The sequence below is a fragment of the Saccopteryx bilineata genome, chromosome 2 (genome assembly GCF_036850765.1).
Source record: "Saccopteryx bilineata isolate mSacBil1 chromosome 2, mSacBil1_pri_phased_curated, whole genome shotgun sequence".
In the NCBI taxonomy this organism is placed as follows: domain Eukaryota; kingdom Metazoa; phylum Chordata; class Mammalia; order Chiroptera; family Emballonuridae; genus Saccopteryx; species Saccopteryx bilineata.
The window spans coordinates 253,384,625-253,401,455 of record NC_089491.1 but is presented as its reverse complement, the minus strand read 5'-3'; the positions used below and the strand labels follow the sequence as shown (position 1 = coordinate 253,401,455).

General features: G+C 46.1%; 1 gene segment (V, D, J or C); it reads right to left on the bottom strand.

The window, feature by feature from the left end:
* Nucleotides 1–16,109: 16,109 nt before the first annotated feature.
* Nucleotides 16,110–16,454, bottom strand: LOC136322478 (immunoglobulin lambda variable 9-49-like). The segment is given in 1 exon segment: nt 16,110–16,454. A coding segment is annotated over 1 exon segment (345 nt).
* Nucleotides 16,455–16,831: the final 377 nt, after the last annotated feature.

Genomic DNA, 16,831 nt, shown 5'->3' with positions numbered 1-16,831 from the left:
AATGTCATATAATTGGCTTTAGTCTTGCTGGAAGTAAAGGCTTGTTGGCGTTTGCAGGGTCCAACGATGAGAGAGTTTGCTTTCCTGGATTCTCTCTCCTAGTCCCCCCTTTCTGAATTAGCAGCCTGGTGATCCAGCTATAAGGCTGCAACTGCTTCTGCCTGGGGAGTAAGAGGCTCAAAGAGCTGGGAAATCCCCACTCTATCCCCACTCAGTGCAAGGCTTTGGGAAAGGCTCTGAGAGTCAGGGCCTCCAGTGTAATCAGGCGGGGGTGGGAGTCAATTGTTGTCAAGGTGACTGTTCAGCGCCTATCATTTAGTTGGACCTCTCAACCCAGGCTTTCCACACTTTGCAGCCTGTTTTTGCAGGGAAGAAGAGGCACTAGTCTCTGCTTACGACTAGTGTAGTATAGACCTTATTATCTGCCAAGTCCTTCTTGTTAGCGTTTATCCCTGAATATGGAGGCTCTATCAATCAGAAGTTGCCCCCGCCCCTTTAGCGAGAGGCACTAAAAAATATCACGCCTCTTGTCTTGGATCGCTGAACTGAGAGAGATCTTATCAATTAGAACCGAGGGTGCGCAGATTTTATGGGTTAAGCTAATTTCAGTGATTGGGTCGCAGCTGTGCTTCCGAAGGTATTTTAGGCTGCCTGCGCGCGCCCCTCCCCCAACGCTTGATTGTTAGCTTGAATGGCTGGGTGAGGTGCCCCGCCCATGGAGAGAATCTCCCAAGCCTCTCCCGCTCGCCCCGCCGCTGGCGGCTGGACCGCACCAGGCGCAGGATAATGAAGCCCCCTGGGTGTGCGGGCCAGCAGGGCGCCCTGGGCGCGTGAAATGCCCAAGGCACGCACGCGAATGGGGCGCTCTGGGCACCGGTGGCCGGCGACCCCCACTCGCAGTGTGCGGGCCGCTGGGAACGTCAGCGGTGCTCAACCGGACCGGGCTCGCGTGCGGCGGCTCGCGGCGGCGGCTCGTGGCGGCCGCTCGTGGTGGCGGTTCGCGGCCGCCGCTCGCGGCGCTGGCTCGCAGGGGCTCGCGGCGGCTCACGGCGGCTCGCGGTGGCGGCTTGCGTCGGCCGCTCGCGGCGGCTCGCGGTTCCCAAGTATATGGGCTGACTCACCGCAGGCGCACTCCCTCGCGGCTTGAATGAGCGTCGCTGCGGTAGCTTCCTCCACACCCTCGTCTCTCAGATTCAAGTGATAACAGTCCTTTTGCTTTCAGTTTGTGTGGAACTCCGGAATGCTCCGAGGATAAATTTTTCTGTTTCTAGTTGATAAATTTGTTGTGATTTAGGGGAGAGCTGTCGGACACGCTTCTCACGGCGCCATTTTCGTGACGTCACCCCGACTCCCCCCTTTTAAATTTTTTTTTTAACGTTAAAAAATTTTCTGGGTACACTTTAATAATACCTTACCTTGACTTTAAAGATTGTCAGAATGACAAAATACAGTAAAAGCTTTTGCTCCATATGATTAATTTTGATGGGGTGACATTGATAAAATTGTCTTCCATCACCTTCTAACTGTTTTTTTTTTGTGCCCCTCCCCTCCCCCAACCCCCTCCCTCTCCTCCCCCCCAACCTGTAACCCCAACACTGTTGTCCATGTCTCTGAGTCTCATTTTTATGCCCCACTTATGTATGGAATCATCTAGTTCTTAGTTTTTTTCTGATTTACTTATTTCGCACAGTATAATGTTATCGAGGTCCATCCATGTTGTTGTAAAAGATCCGATGTCATCATTTCTTATGGCTGAGTAGTATTCCATAGTGTGTGTGTATATATATATATATATACACACACACACACACACACACACACACACACACATATATATATATATATATATATACACACCAAAGCTTTTTAATCCACTCGTCCTCTGATGGACACTTGGGTTGTTTCCAGATCTTTGCTATTGTGAACAATGCTGCCATAAACATGGGGTGCATTTCTTCTTTTCAAACAGTGCTATGGTGTTTTGGGGTATGTTCCTAACAGTGGTATACCTGGGTCAAAAGGCAGTTCAATTTTTAATTTCTTGATGAATCTCCATACTGTTTTCCACATTGGCTGCACCAGTCTGCATTCCCACCAGCATTGCAGAAGGGTTCCCTTTTCTCCACATCCTTGCCAGCACTTATTCTGTGTTGTTTTATTGATGAGCGCCATTCTGACTGGTGTGAGGTGATTCTCATTGTGGTTTTAATTTGCATTTCTCTAATAATTAGTGATGTTGAGCATTTTTTCATATGCCTATTGGCCATCTGTGTGTCCTCTTTGGAGAAGTGTCTGTTCATTTCTTTTGCTCATTTTTGGATTGGATTGTTTGTCTTCCTGGTATTAAGTTTTACAAGTTCTTTGTAAATTTTCTAAGGCTTAGTTTTAAGACTAAGCTTTTCCCCACACCCTTGACTGATTGCATGATGTGGGGTCGTGCACTCTCATGAGGAATCCCATTATGCCTCAGATACGTGACTTTGTATCAGAGACTTCCTTGTTTGTATATTAGATTAAAGGTTTGGATTTCTACACTATAAAATGGAGCAGACCAGGAGCTTGCTCTCTTTCAGTTCCTGAGATTAGCATTAGAGAGGAGAGCAGAGAAAGGCCATGTAGAGGAGAGGAGAATCAGCCAAAATTGTGGAGTGCTGAAGGAGAAGCCAGTATGTGTAGAGTTTGTGCATAGAGAAGGAGATTGGGAACAAAAGTGAATAAGGCTGGTGAGTTAGAAACTTTTGATTCTAGGAAACTCAGATAAGTCAGTGGCTTTGGGAGCCAGAAATGGAAAGTGAAATGTTTTCCCACTGTGTGTATTTCTTATCTGCTGAGTGCAAGCTAGGATTAAAGCTAATGGCCCACCAGTTCTTGGCTCTATTGTTTCATTACCTTCTGTCCAAATCTAATGTGAACCTTCATGGGCCAGGCGGCTGTGATGGTGGCTGTAGCTACTGGCTTTACATATGCAAACCACCTGCTGGGCTGCTGACTTCAGGGTGAGAAGCACAGGGCTGAGGGGAGGTGTGTGCTCAGTGGGGGTGCACATCAGCTCCCTACTGGGACCCTTTGGTCTCACTGACAACAGGGAGTAGTAGGGTCACCTGCAGGGCCAACTTCCCAGCCTCACACTGCTTATTCAGAGCTCTTAATGCAAGGTAGGGGTCAGGGCTCAGCTCCTTGCTGGTTCCCACTGTTACAAGTAGGGAGCACAAGAGCACAGACTAGGTCTGCCTTGTATCCTTCCTTTGCTGTAAAATACCGTACCTCACTTCTGCAGGTTTACGTAGAGACACCAAGTCCAGATGAATTTTGAAGGGTCTTATTAAAGGGGGAGATTCATTAAATGTGCCAGCTGCATATGGCTAACACAGGGAATTGCAGATCCAAATCGTGTGTGCCAAATACATCTCAGAGGCTGGTGATATATCCTTGATCACATACGGGCTGGGGGGGCATGACATCACTACACAATTATTAACAGGCTTATAATATTTGTTTAGGGGATTCATAAGAACATTAGGACTTCCAAGGTAATACAATCAAAGACATTTACAAATCTTTTAGTGTCTATCTCCCCTCCTTTGCCTAGAGGTATGTTACTCTCAGGATTCCAGGAAGGAAGAAAGAGCCAAAATCAATGTAGGATGGTATGTAAATTCTGTCTCTTATTGTAAGAGAAAAGAAGGTCCTCAGACAACTTGTATTCTATAGTTAAAGCTAAATGATACATTGTCCTTGTAAGTCAGGAAGCTTCTACATTCTTCTCCCTTCCCTCTTCAAGGAAAGGATGGGATAGAAAGCCTGACCTTTCTTCCTAAAATATCAATATTAGTTTTGCAGCTTTTGGTAACTTGCCACACTTTTAGTCTCATGGCTGGGAGGTTGAGGTTGAGGTTCAGCTGCCCACTGGACTGCCAGAGTCATAGATAGGAAACAAGACTGCTAACCAGCCTCAGCTGGCCCTACCTGGCTAAGGCTTATTGAGTCTCTGATGTGACGGAGGTATAACTTCCCACTGACACTGTCCCAGGTGGGCAATGGGGCACTGCCTGCCTTTGCTGGGAGGTGATGCAGGCTGACCCCTTGCTTACTGTAAAGCCAGTAGCCACGGTCACTATCACAGCCACCTGGCCCATGCAGGTTCGCACTGGATGCAGACAGTCGGTAAAGAAACAACGGAGCCAAAAACTGGTGGGCCATCATTTTTAATCCTAGCTTGCACCCAGCGGGCAAGTAAAACACACACGGCTCCAAAACCCACTCACACTCAGTGCTCACAAAGCTACTGACTTATCCGAGTTTCCTAGAATCAAAGGTCTCTAGCTGACCAGACTTATTCACCTCTGTTCCCCATCTCCTTCCTTCTCCCTGCACAAACTCTGCACAAACTGGCCTCTCACTCAACACTCCACCATCTTGGCTGCTTTTCCTGGCCTCCTCCACGTGGCCTTTCTCTGCTCTCCTCTCTGCTGTCTCCTCTAATGTTAAATCTCAGGAACCAAGAGCAAGCTCCCATTCTGCCCCCATTTTATAGTGTAGAAATCAAAACCTTTAATCCAATATACAAAATAGGGAAGTCTCTAATACAAAGTCACTTATCTGGGGCATAATGGGATTGCACCACCCCACATCAAAAAGAGTGGGAAAGGCTTAATACCAAAACCAAGCCCTAGGCCACAAGGATCCTGCCTGCCCACAGCCCGCCCCCAACACACATTAATATCACCTGGGCAACAGCTTCCATGTGGTCAGTGCCGCCATCTTTAACAAAGTGAGCATAATACATTTTATCTGCCCAACACTCACCATGCCTAAAACCTGTGCATCTGGGTGCAGTTCAGGGGTTTTGTTAGTGTGTGAGAGGGATGGGCCACTGTTGTCAGAAAGATTTTCTCTGGTTAGGCTCTCAATTTCCACATTTTTTTCCCTTTTAAAATTTATTTGTTGATTTTAGAGAGAGGAAGTGAGGGAGAGAGAGAGACAGAAACATAGGTCTGTTCTGCATGTGCCCTTACCATGGATCAAACTGGCAACCAGTCTGTACTGGGACGATGATCTAACCAACTGATGCTCTATTCATCCAGAGCTGATTTTCATATTCTTGACTGTTTTTTTTTTCAGCCTCTATCTATTTTCTATCATCTATCTATCTATCTATCTATCTATCTATCCAGCTATCTATCATCTATGACTGTCTATCTATCTTCTATGTGTCTGTCATCGATTTTGTCTGTGCTGTAGGTGTTTCTATCTATATGGTCTGTACCTACGTTTTCAGGTTTCTGCATATTTCTGCTCGGTCAATGGGAGAGGGTAATAATAGCAAAGACATGACTGCGGTGTTTTCCCTCCAGTTTGAGTATGTCAGTGTCTTCCATCTTCATTTCACCTTTTACAGTCTAATTATGCTTTTTGTTGCATTATGTTCAGTGGTATATACAATTTCCTGGGGCCAAGAGACCATGGAAAGAGGCTGACACCTCCATCACTACTTTAGGGTTCATTAAAGGGACTTCCATACATGGTACACCTTGAGCACCTTCACCCCCAGATGATCTGCTGTATTCCTAAGCAGTGAGCTTCCCTGCTGATAAAAGAACATGTGTTTAACTTAATGGGAGGGGGGACCTCCATTTGCCCCCAGGCTCTGGCACTACAGCTGGTAAAGAGACAGATAATTTCAAGGGCAGAGCACAGAGTTTTTGTGTTGTGTATTTGGGTGGGAAAGAGTCGGGGCAGAGGGCAGCAGAAATCAAGATGGTGGATTACCTTCAAGATGGAGTCAGCTTTGTAAACAAATAGGTGAGATTCTGGGAAGAATGGAACATTTCATATGGACCCAAATCGGAAATCCTCATGGAATCCAATGTTAATGGTTTCTGCCAGTAATTGGGTTGATGAGAAATTGTGCTATCTGATTCTGCAGAGATTAATTCTATACAAATAAATGGCAGGTAAGTGTGATTAATATTTCCACATTTTTTTTCTTTAGAGAAGATGGAAATGAAATACAACCCATGACCACGGTTTCAATGTAAAAAGTTTTACCAGATGCTCTGGTGCCTCATACCACACTTGAGGCTTTGACTTCAATTCTCAGAGGAGGGAACAGAGTGTATTTATATTCTAGTGTGTGTGTTGTAAAACATTTAATTTTGTAATAATTTTACATTTACATAAAATTTAAAAAGTTAATGCATAAACCTCTTACATAACTTCTAAAACATTCATTTAACATTAAAATATTACAAAACCATAGTCATATTTAAAAACTAAGACCCTAACCTTAGTAAAATAATAGTAACTAAACTGTAGGTTTTATTCAGATTTTATAACATTTCCCAATATATCCTTCCTCTGTTCCTAGAACCAATCCAGGAATCCACTAATGCAATAAACATTACAGAAAACAAAGCTATAGTCAGATATATATAATCATAACATAATGCTTATTATTTTAAAATTTATCTTGTGCTGCCACAAAATAAAACTTTTCCAATAATTATATTTTTAGTAAAGAGGAGAAAAAGAAATAAAACAAAAATTTCACACATTTTCTCTCCCTCACAGCCCTATGTGGCCACCTTAGGGGACGCTCAGGCAGTGACACCACCTCCAGCCCTGCACCCCTCTCACCCCTGTCCTGGCACCAGGGCAGTCAGCTCAGGGGTGGTAGGACTGTTTCTGAAAGACAGATGTAAATAGATAGCTTCCTACAGCATGAATATTCATACCAGCCATGACATCCATCCTCAGAAAACGTATGTTTGTGGACATTCCTCTCAACTTGTGGTTTGAAATCAAGTCAGAGTTTTCAATGACAACCTGAGATTCTAAGTCTTTTTCTGCATGGTCCTGGGTATTTGAATGGAACTGGGAAATAATTTGTCCTGAATGTCCTTGTTTACATTTTAAATAGAAATTCTCAGGAATGCTTTCATAATAATAAAAGTAGAGGTACTTCTCAAACTTTAATGTTCAAAAACATCTCATGGAGAGCCTGTTAAACACAGGTTCTGGCACACACACATGTCTGACTCAGTAGGTCTAGCTGAGGAATTGCATTTCAGTCAGGTCCCAGTAACACTGCCATTTCAATGCTAATAAAATATCCCTGTGTCTGCAGGGTCAGATCAGTGAGCAAGAGCATGTCTCTTGCTGCTCTTTGAATAAGGAGAGTCTTACAGCAGATCATCTGGAAATGAAGGAGCAGACGGGTCTCTGAGAATCATGTTGGTTAAAATATTAGTAGCTCCCACCCTATTATTACTGCAGGGAGAGGAGGAGAGGAAGTCCATTCTTCCAGGCGTCACAATGGGAAAGGGACGCACCCTGGGAGGGACTGGAAGAGGCACTTGATGCTGAGCCACAGTGCTGGGGGTGGGAGGGGGGACAAGACCAGAAACTATTCACGATAGTTTGTTGACCGTTTTCAGTAGGTCTAATTAAAGAATTGCATTTCTGTCATATTCTGGTGACACTGCCATTTCAATGCTAATGAAATACTCCTGTGTCTGCAGGGTCAAATCAGTGAGCAAGAGCATGTCTGTAACTGCTCTTTGAATAAGGAGAGTCCTACAGGGAGCAGACGGGTCCCTGAGAATCATATTGGTTAAAATATTAGTAGCTCAGCACCCACCCTATTATTACTGCAGGTAGAGGGGGAGAGATAAGCCCATTCGAAAGGGACACACCCTGGGAGAGACTGTAGGAGGCACTTGGTGCTGAGCCACAGGAGAGGAGAACAGGACCAGGAACCATTTACCATAGATTGTTGACCATTTTAAACCCGTTTCTTTACTTTTGCAACCGAGACTGAGCTGTTCTGTGCACATGAGGAGGTTTTGGTTGCACTTCCCCGTGGGTTTCCATCACTGTGTAACCACCACTACCCATGTACAGAACACAGTGATAGTCGGCCTCGTCCTCAGGCTGGGCCCCTGTGATGGTGAGGGCGGCTCTGTTGCCGGAGATGGATCCAGAGAACCGACCAGGGACCCCTGAGGGCCTGCTGTTTGTATTGTAGATGAGCGTTCGAGGAGGCTTTCCTGGGGTCTGCTGGTACCAACCAGGGTAGTTACCACTAGAGACTGACCCAGAGCTGAGGCCGCAGGTGAGTGTGACTGTCCCTCCTGGAGACACTGACATTGATGGCTCCTGGGTCACCACAGTCTGAGAAAAAGTCCCTAAAACCAAGAGGACAGAGACAGATGTTATGAGAGACAAAGGTCACCCTGAGACCCTGCGTTTGTTTGTCCCCCAAGGATGCAGAGTCCCTTCCCCTGACCTGAGCTGTAAGCGAGGAACCCGAGCAGAAGCACCGTCCAGGCCATGGCGGGGACACTCACAGGACACAATCTCTCAGGCTCCTGGACTGCAGAGAGGTTTCCTCGGGCCTTTTCATGCCTCCCAGACCCAAAGGGAGGAGAAGGTGCTTCATGCAAATCAGCTTCCTCTCTCCTCCTGCCCCAGGGTCACCCTCATGTCTCCTGGGGGAGATGAAAAGAGCAGGTGCTGGGACCTCACACAGACCAATGACTACACGGTGACTGAGTCACTGAGTGAGGGCGAGGAATGTCTTTCACCAAATCAGCTTCCCTAAGTCCCTGGTGACCTCGCTCCTACATTTCCTTTCTTGAAAGCTAGATGTCTGAACGGTGACCTGTGTAAGGCCTCACCCTCTTATCCCAACAATCTAGATAACTTTGAACAAACCCCATCCTCCTGAGCATTTTCTAGATTCTCTGCTGCAATCTCTTCTTGTCCACTTTGTGAGTGATGACCTGGTCTTCTCCTTCTAACACTGAGCCCATTAGGAAGCCACAGAGCCAGTGTCAGGTGTGAAGGGACAGGAGTCTCCCATTGACTGTCCTGTTCACTGTCTCTAGGGGTAGCAGTCAGGGGACTATGGTTGGACATGTACTGCCAGGTTTGGGTGTCAACTCCCCTTTGTTAGAAGAATCCAGAATTATATGAAGACGTGAACCCAGGGCCCAGGAGCCCATCACAATGCAGGAAGGAGCACAGAGCAGCTCCCCCTGGTGGCTCCTGGGTGATCTGCTGGACTCAGGTAAGGGCTATCTCTGGGCTACGTTGTTTTCCTCTGAAGATCCATGCTGATGCATTTTATGAACCATGGACTGCAGAATCAGTGAGTTTCATGATGTAGTATCCAGTTACACCATTTTCACCCTCCAAAGGGGTGTCAGTGAACCACCAGTGACAGCTCAGTGGTTCATTTCCTGAGTGTAGAATATGATATATATTATAGTTCAGTACATCTTACATCAGCTCTCCCTATAAAATATTTTCCCATTTCTGGAGAAACTTCTCAAATACCATAGTTTCAGCCCAGTCCTCCCTGGTGGTCAAGGTAAATCTTTCTTGTTATAATATGGATTCTACTAGTCTGTTGAGGAAGTTTTGTAGCTATGTTCATAAATAATGTTGTTCTATAATTTTGAATCTCATATTCTTCCTGTTAGATTGGGTTTTCTGGTTTTTCCATATGAGTAAATTAGATTGGGCCATGTGCCATCTCTTCTAAGTCTTTAGACTATCTATCTCCTTGAATGTTTTGTGAACACGTGTTCTGGTGCCTTCAGACTTGGATTTAGTATTAGAGAAGATCATTGCTCACTAATTTTTAACACACACACACACAGCTGTGCTTGCACACACATAGGCAGCGACAGGGGAGGGACGGGTCAGACAAGAGAGTGGGGTACAGATTTTATCATTTGTCCCAATGGATCATGAACTCTTCGTGGCATTGGGGTTATGTTCATCTCTGTCACAATGGTCATCAGCCTCAGACTCAGGCTTGAGCTCAGAGGTGACCAAATTGGTTCTGGTGACAGACCTCTATCAAGAGCATCAGACTCAAACTTCCTGAAGGTCCCGCAATGCTGTCTTAGGTAGCAAACATAGGGGCTCTGCCTGGGAGCCCTTGAGATTGTTTCCATGGTAACTGCAATGGCTCCCTGTGCAGGAGAAGGTGACCTTGGATCTGGGCTCATTAAGAGTTTTTTAGTGGGAGTGACACAGGTACATATAAAGAAGCCCAAGCTCTGATGTCCCACGGCTCATCCCACAGCCTGGATCATTAGAAAGCTCCAGGTGGAGAAGAGAAGACACAGGCAGCATTGTGGACTCAGGAATATCCACTCACAGAAGTCCCCATTGTCCGGAGTGATGTCAGGTATAACAGTGTCACATCCATGGACTCACCTTCCCTGGTGGAGCAGGCTCGGCATTTTCCTAGGAACTATGGAGGGTCCCCATCCTCTCATGTCCCATGGAAAGATATCCTGGCCCCAAGCCTCAAGCTTTCTTTTGGAGGGCCCTCCCTTTCCTGACCTCTCAAATGAATGCCCAGGTACCAATCAGGGCCCAGGACAGCTCTGCACCTGGAATTCCTCCCAGACCTTCGTCCTTACCCCGCATCTCAGCCCCCAGGGCCTCGTCTCTAGAACAGAGGGTGCATCCAGCAGCATCGAGCTCAGGGTCTTGGGAAGGATGGAAAGGGCTCTGCTGACCCCTTGACTAGGTTCCCCTAACGTCAAACTAACATCCACCGCCTCCTCTTCCTCAGATGGAGGCAGGTCACGTGGAAAAGGAGCATTTTCTTTCAGGGCACTGTCATTTCTGTTTGTATTACAGTTTCCATTCCTTTGCTGAGATTTCTTATCTGGTCATTCATTGCAAGTGGATGTCACTTAAATCCTCCCTGTGAACGTATAAATAAATGTGGAGAAAATTGATACTGAGTGTTCTGACCATAGACTAGATACACGTGTTCATTTATTTAGATCTTCATTTATCTCAAGTGTATTTTGTACCTCTCATTTTATAAGACTTTCAGTGTTTTAGTTTTATCTTTAAGCACTTCTCATTAAAATGTTTTTGAAGTTTTACTAGTGACTTCTAAGTTGCTAGTATGCACATTGTGACTCATTTCTGCATCTTGCTTTTGTATTTCAAAGCCCAGGTTAAAGCATTTAGCAAGAAGCGTCTCTGAGTCCCCCCTGGACTCAGAGCTGGGCACAGCCAGAACCAGACACTGTCCACACCTCCCACAGCTCTACTTGGAGGTTTGTATCTCTGAGAAGGAACTTCTGCCTGTGAGGACATGAGCGTGTGAGACAGAGTGGTGACAGGGCAGTCTAGATGACAGATAAGGGATAAGTCAGATCTGCTGCTCAGTGGAAATTCAGATCCTGTCTGCAGAAGTGACAACAGATGTCACCCCTGAATTAGACTGGGTCCCGGACAGAGCAGGGGTTAATGTCTCTGGCAGGAGGAGCACAGGGAGGTGTTAGTCTTAGTGCCCTCTGATTCTGAAGTATGTATAAGGGCTGCCGTGATGTTTACACAGTAACAGCAGCCTCGTCCTCAGGCTGGAGCCCAGAGATGAGCAGGAGCCCCGCATTGGCCGAGGCATCTTTGGATCCAGAGAAGCAACTGGAGACCCCGAAAACCTGGCTCTTATCTGAGTCTGTGTAGTAGCAAAGGAGGTGCTGGGGTGGGCTCTGGCTGCCTGACTTCTGCTCGTACAGGTCTATGTAGTAACTGCTGACATAAAATCCACTTCTCAGGGTGCAAGTGAGTCGCACTGATGTTCCAGGGAATGCAGAGAGGGAGGGCAGTAGATTCAGCACAGGCTGGGACAGGAACCTGCAAACATAAATAGCACACAGGTAATGGGGCAGGGACTCGGGGTAAAGTTTCTCAAGGCTCTAGGCAGTAGAGAAAGATGCAAACTAAGTGGCCTTCCCAGGACCCCAAGTTCTCTCCCCACCTGCGCAGTGAGAGAGGAGCACGAGGAGGAGAGGGGTCCAGGCCATGGTGCTCACAGCCCTAAGCCCACAGTGGGGCTGGGCTGCCCCAGGCCTCCTTTTCTTCTCCCCGCTCTGCCAGAGGAGGGGCTGTCCATGCAAATGTGTGTCCCTCAGTGACCACCAGCCCCTTCCTGAGCCCTGGGGCTGAGCTCAGCTCACACCCCACACTGAGGAGAATGGAGTTTATCCACTCCCCTTGGTAGAGCCCTGGGAAGAAGCACCTGCTGAAACCATACAAAATCCTCACTCAGGGGACCCTTACGTGCCATAGAAGCTGCAGCTGCTGAGTCCCCATCAGTGAGCACAGAGCCTTGCCATCAAGACCAGGCTCCTCTGAATGAATTGTCCTTACTGAGTGGATGTGTAGGGACCTCAGGGTAGATGCACAGCACCCCTGCGTCACCCCATGGCCCAAAGCCCTGAGAGCCACGCTCGTTTCTGCAGCTCCGCAGGTCACTGTATCTAGTCGCACAGCTACGGTTTGGCTCATGGATACTGTGATCCCATAGTGCTGCACGTGCTTTCTGTGGCTTCTCTCTCCCACAAGGATTCTTGGTTTATGGAGGGTAGAAAACGTACATAAATAACAGCTTAAAGGGTTTGCACCCAATAGACAATATTGAAAACATTGTACACTTTATTGGGATATGGCACAACTTATCCAGAAATTGTTTTTCCACATATTATGCATGAAATGAGTGTTTCCTACTACTCTCACATGAACTGGGTTTTTGTCTCCCATTTTCTAACAAAGTGAGTTGTTGTTCTAGTTCATCTCATGATAGAAGCATCGTGTATGTAATGTGTGCACTTGCTGTACTCACAGCATATGACACAGCAGAAGAAAAAAGGTCAAATGAGACCACACATCTTGACAACCATTTACGGGCTTTCATTATCCACTTCTCTCAGGTCAGAAGCTTCTCCTCTGTCCACAGAGCTCACAAACCCAAACATCTTTTTCCCAGAGATTTGCAACAAGATTCTTTCTGAGATTTTTAGTTAAAGCGTCGAATGTTAGTTTTTCTTGATCATGGGGTGAACTTTGAGCTCTGCATTTGACATTTTGTGGACAAACAGCTATCTTGCAGTTAGTTATTCAAGTGAAACATTAGCAGATGTTTATACAATTTACTGTACTTTGCAAGTTTTTTTTTTTTTTCAAGAAACTTGTGTCCTGTGCTCAGAAGTTGCTCTGCCATCCACTTGTTCCCTGTGGCTTCTTTACTTGGTACCCGGAGAACTATCATGCCCCTTTCACTGTCACCCTATGAACCCCTGGAATCCAAGTCCGACCCAGGGTCACCGTTCCCAGCCTTGTAAGCATTGCAGTATATGTAGTCATGTGGACCTGGCAACCATCTAGACCTTGAAGCTTTCTTATTTTTACAGCTGGATTTTTCTGATGTGGTACCCAGGGCAGTAGAATGAGCAGGTCATTGGGGTTGAGGCATTATTCTCTCCAGGTCACTGATGACCTCCAGACAGCTCATTAAAATGCTATGTTATCAGAAATTCAAGGATTACATGACAGTTGAGTTTACTTCTCTCTGGCCCCTGAGTTAGGTAAATACTGGTACATGATCAATTTGAGTCACTTTTTTGATGCTTGTAGAGCCCCGTTAGTTCACACCAGATAATAGCTCTACTTGGGTGATTCTTACAGGTGATACTTGGTTGTTGTTTTTGCTGTTTGCTTTTGTCGTTGTGAGAGTTTCCTGTCAGGTCCCTGGTCCCAAGTGGACATGTCTTGGCTTTTTATGTCCCCTTTGTCATGAGAACTCGGTGCTGTCAGGGAAAAAATGTCTTGTGTTCCTGATGCTTCTGCAGGTTCTCATTTACCCTTGAAGGTGATACCGACAATACTTCCTTTCTTCTGACTCTTTAGGTAGTTAAAACATTTTTATATAGTTTTGTAAATTTTTTTCAATACAGGAATTGATATAAAAGAATATTATTATGAATAAAACTCTACCTTTTTTTTTAGAGGTTCTTCCTCCATTATGGGACTTACAAACTCTCATTTCCCGTTCTCCAATCTTCATTAGCCCTGATCACGTTTATTTGTTAAGAACTCCAAGCATAGAATGGGAACTGGGTCTATAAGGTCTAGGTAAAAAACAACTAATATTTATTGCATATTTTCCCAACCAAAGACCCACAGAGCAATAGAAAAAACAGGCCAGTGGGATGAACTGGAGGGTCTTCATGTGGAGGGACAAGTGTTTGGAGATCAGAAGCTCCTCAGCCTGTGATCTCAGGAGAAAAAGGACCCCCAGCTTCCCTAAGGTGACAGCACTCAGAAAATTGACATCACAGCCAAGGCAAGGAGCAGGGCACAGGCAGGAGATTGTCAGAGGCCACCTGGGGCTCACAGGTCACAGATCCTGGATATCTGTTTTTCTTTTATTTAAATTTTATTTTCAATTGCAGTTTATATTCAGTATTAGTTTGCATTAATTTCAAGTGTACAGATGTACAATATCATTCACAAAGATTTTCTCCCATTCAGTGATGGTTTTCTTTGCCATGAAAACCCCTTTAAATTTGATGTACTTCCTTTTGTTTATTTTTGTTTGTTTGTTTTTCTTGCCTGTGAAGATATATCTGAAAAAAATATTGGTAAGAGAAATTTCAGAGATTTTACTGCCTATATTTTCTTCTAGGAGTTTTATGGTTTCACATCTTACATTTAATTCTTCAATCCATTTTGAATTTGTTCTTGTGTATGGTTTAACAAATTGGTCTGGTTTCTTTTCTTCTTTTTTTTTTTTGCATCTGTATAATTTTTCCAATACCATTTATTGAATAGACTATGCTGCCCTCGGTCGGAGCCTGGACTCTCTCCATCTGGGTTTCTTCTTTCCTCAGCCCTCCTACCTCTGTCTTCAGCAGATCTTGAGCTCCTGACTCTTGGCACATAATAATAAAAGGAGCATGGTTTTATTTGTAACCCACATATTACACACCTGATTCAAGAGTGATCTCACAGAGGGCAGCATCAGTGTATAAACCATGTGGTGGATGCATTTCCTCCGCAGAAACCTTCCCTCCTTGGGTTAAGAATTTTGCAGCTGGCAACCACTAAGGACCCAAGTGACAGACTGTCCAGGAGAAGCTCATGCCCTTTTTGCTCCTGTGTCTACACTTCTTTTGGGGCCACTGAGTGTACTGCAGTCCCTTAGAGTCCCAGGAGAACACAGGACCTGCACCCACAGCACACACGTGACCTGACCCTCAGAGTGCTCCTGTCTGTCCTCACACGTGGTCTCTAGAGGAAGCTCACACGGTCCCTGTTCTGGAATCGCTCGCTTGGTGAGAAGAAATCGAGGTGGTAGGAAAGCAGGGCTCTGCTGCTGGCTGTCACCTGGAAGGCCACCCTGATGGCGGGGTTCCCACAGGAATGAGACTGGAGGAGCAGTGACAGGAGTGAGTTTCCGGGTAAAGGACACACCTGTCTTTCAACAGCACTTTTGTTCCTTCCAGGTGGGGTGGGCTTGTGTTTAAAACAGAATGTGGTGTTTTTATGGGTGTGATTCTGAGTGTGCATATGTGTATGTTTTCCTTTAGAATTGTGTCCCTTAAATGGCATATCTGCCAGTGTTGATCTCTAAGTAATTTAAAAAAAAAAAACTCTTATATTCATGATTACTATGTGTGTATTTTAAAATTTACCACATTTTACACGTTAATGTGTATGATTTATTTTATGTGATTATAACTCAATACTTTACCAAAAAAATCCATCACCACCTGGGTTATATGCTCACAGGCTCTAAGTAGACAAGCTGTGTTTCAGAATCACCGCTCTATTAGGTGAGTAACAGGGACACTTACTCATGACCGTAGCGCCCTGCAGGCCTCTGTCCTTCCGGCACCTCAGTCTGACCAATCACGATGGAGAAAAGCAGCATCGCTGTCTCATTTCTCATGTGACAAAGATTGAAAGTTGGGTGAATCATGCAGGGTCGCTCTTTCTGTGATCGGGAGCCAGACATGTGCAAGTACAGACTCTCATTTTCAAGAATAGCTGAGAAGACATTTTATATCCAGGGGAACATTTTCTGAATAATAAGAACAGGTAGGTTGCACAATAGCGAACCATCCTCAGGGGGCTTGAAATCTCCAAATTATTTGAGAAGTTGAAAACCCTCAAGCAGGTCAAAAGGCTCCCTCTGAACTGTGAGCCTGGCCAATGGGAGGGCGGTGGGGACAGGGCGGGTGAGTGGAGGTTTCTGCCTCACTTCTCCTCTGCCTGTGTCACTGTGGTTACACAAAGCTTCTCCCACTGATGTGCCTTGCTCCACAGAAGTAGTCAGCCTCGTCCTCTGCCTGGATGTTCTGGATGGTCAGGTACCGATCCAAGCCAGAGCCTGAGCCTGAGAAGCGATCGGGGACTCCATCTCCCTTGGATCCGGAGACCCCCCTGGTGCCCACTCGCATCAGGAACCGGGTGCCCTTCCCTGGGCCCTGCTGGTACCAGTCCACATTGTAGCGGCTGTAGCCACTGCTCAGGGTGCAGGTGAGCTTGGCCGAGGCTCCCGGGGAGGCAGATGCAGACGGCGGCTGGGTCAGCACAGGCTGGGAGAGGGACCCTGAAACACAGACACCCATTATGCCCTAGAGGAAGGACAATGGAGAAGGACATTTCCAGCATGTGGTGGGAGGGGGTCCCAGAGAGCTGGGGAGTCAGGACACCAAGGATGTCCTGACCTGTGCACTGAAGGAGGGTGAGGAGGAGGAGTGGAGACGAGGCCATCACATAGACACCACAGAGCTCTGCTGAGGTGACATCCTGCAGGTCTCCTTTATCCCCTGTGACCCAGGAGAACTAGGCCCTCCATGCAAATTAATTTATTATGCACAGAATATTAATTAATGCACAGAAAACATCTCCCTGCATCCTGTAGTTCTTCCCTATTTATTGAATGTCAAAATCTAAAGGGGTGGGCCTTACTGGGCCTGGTCTGTGGTTCCCCAGGGGCCCAGAA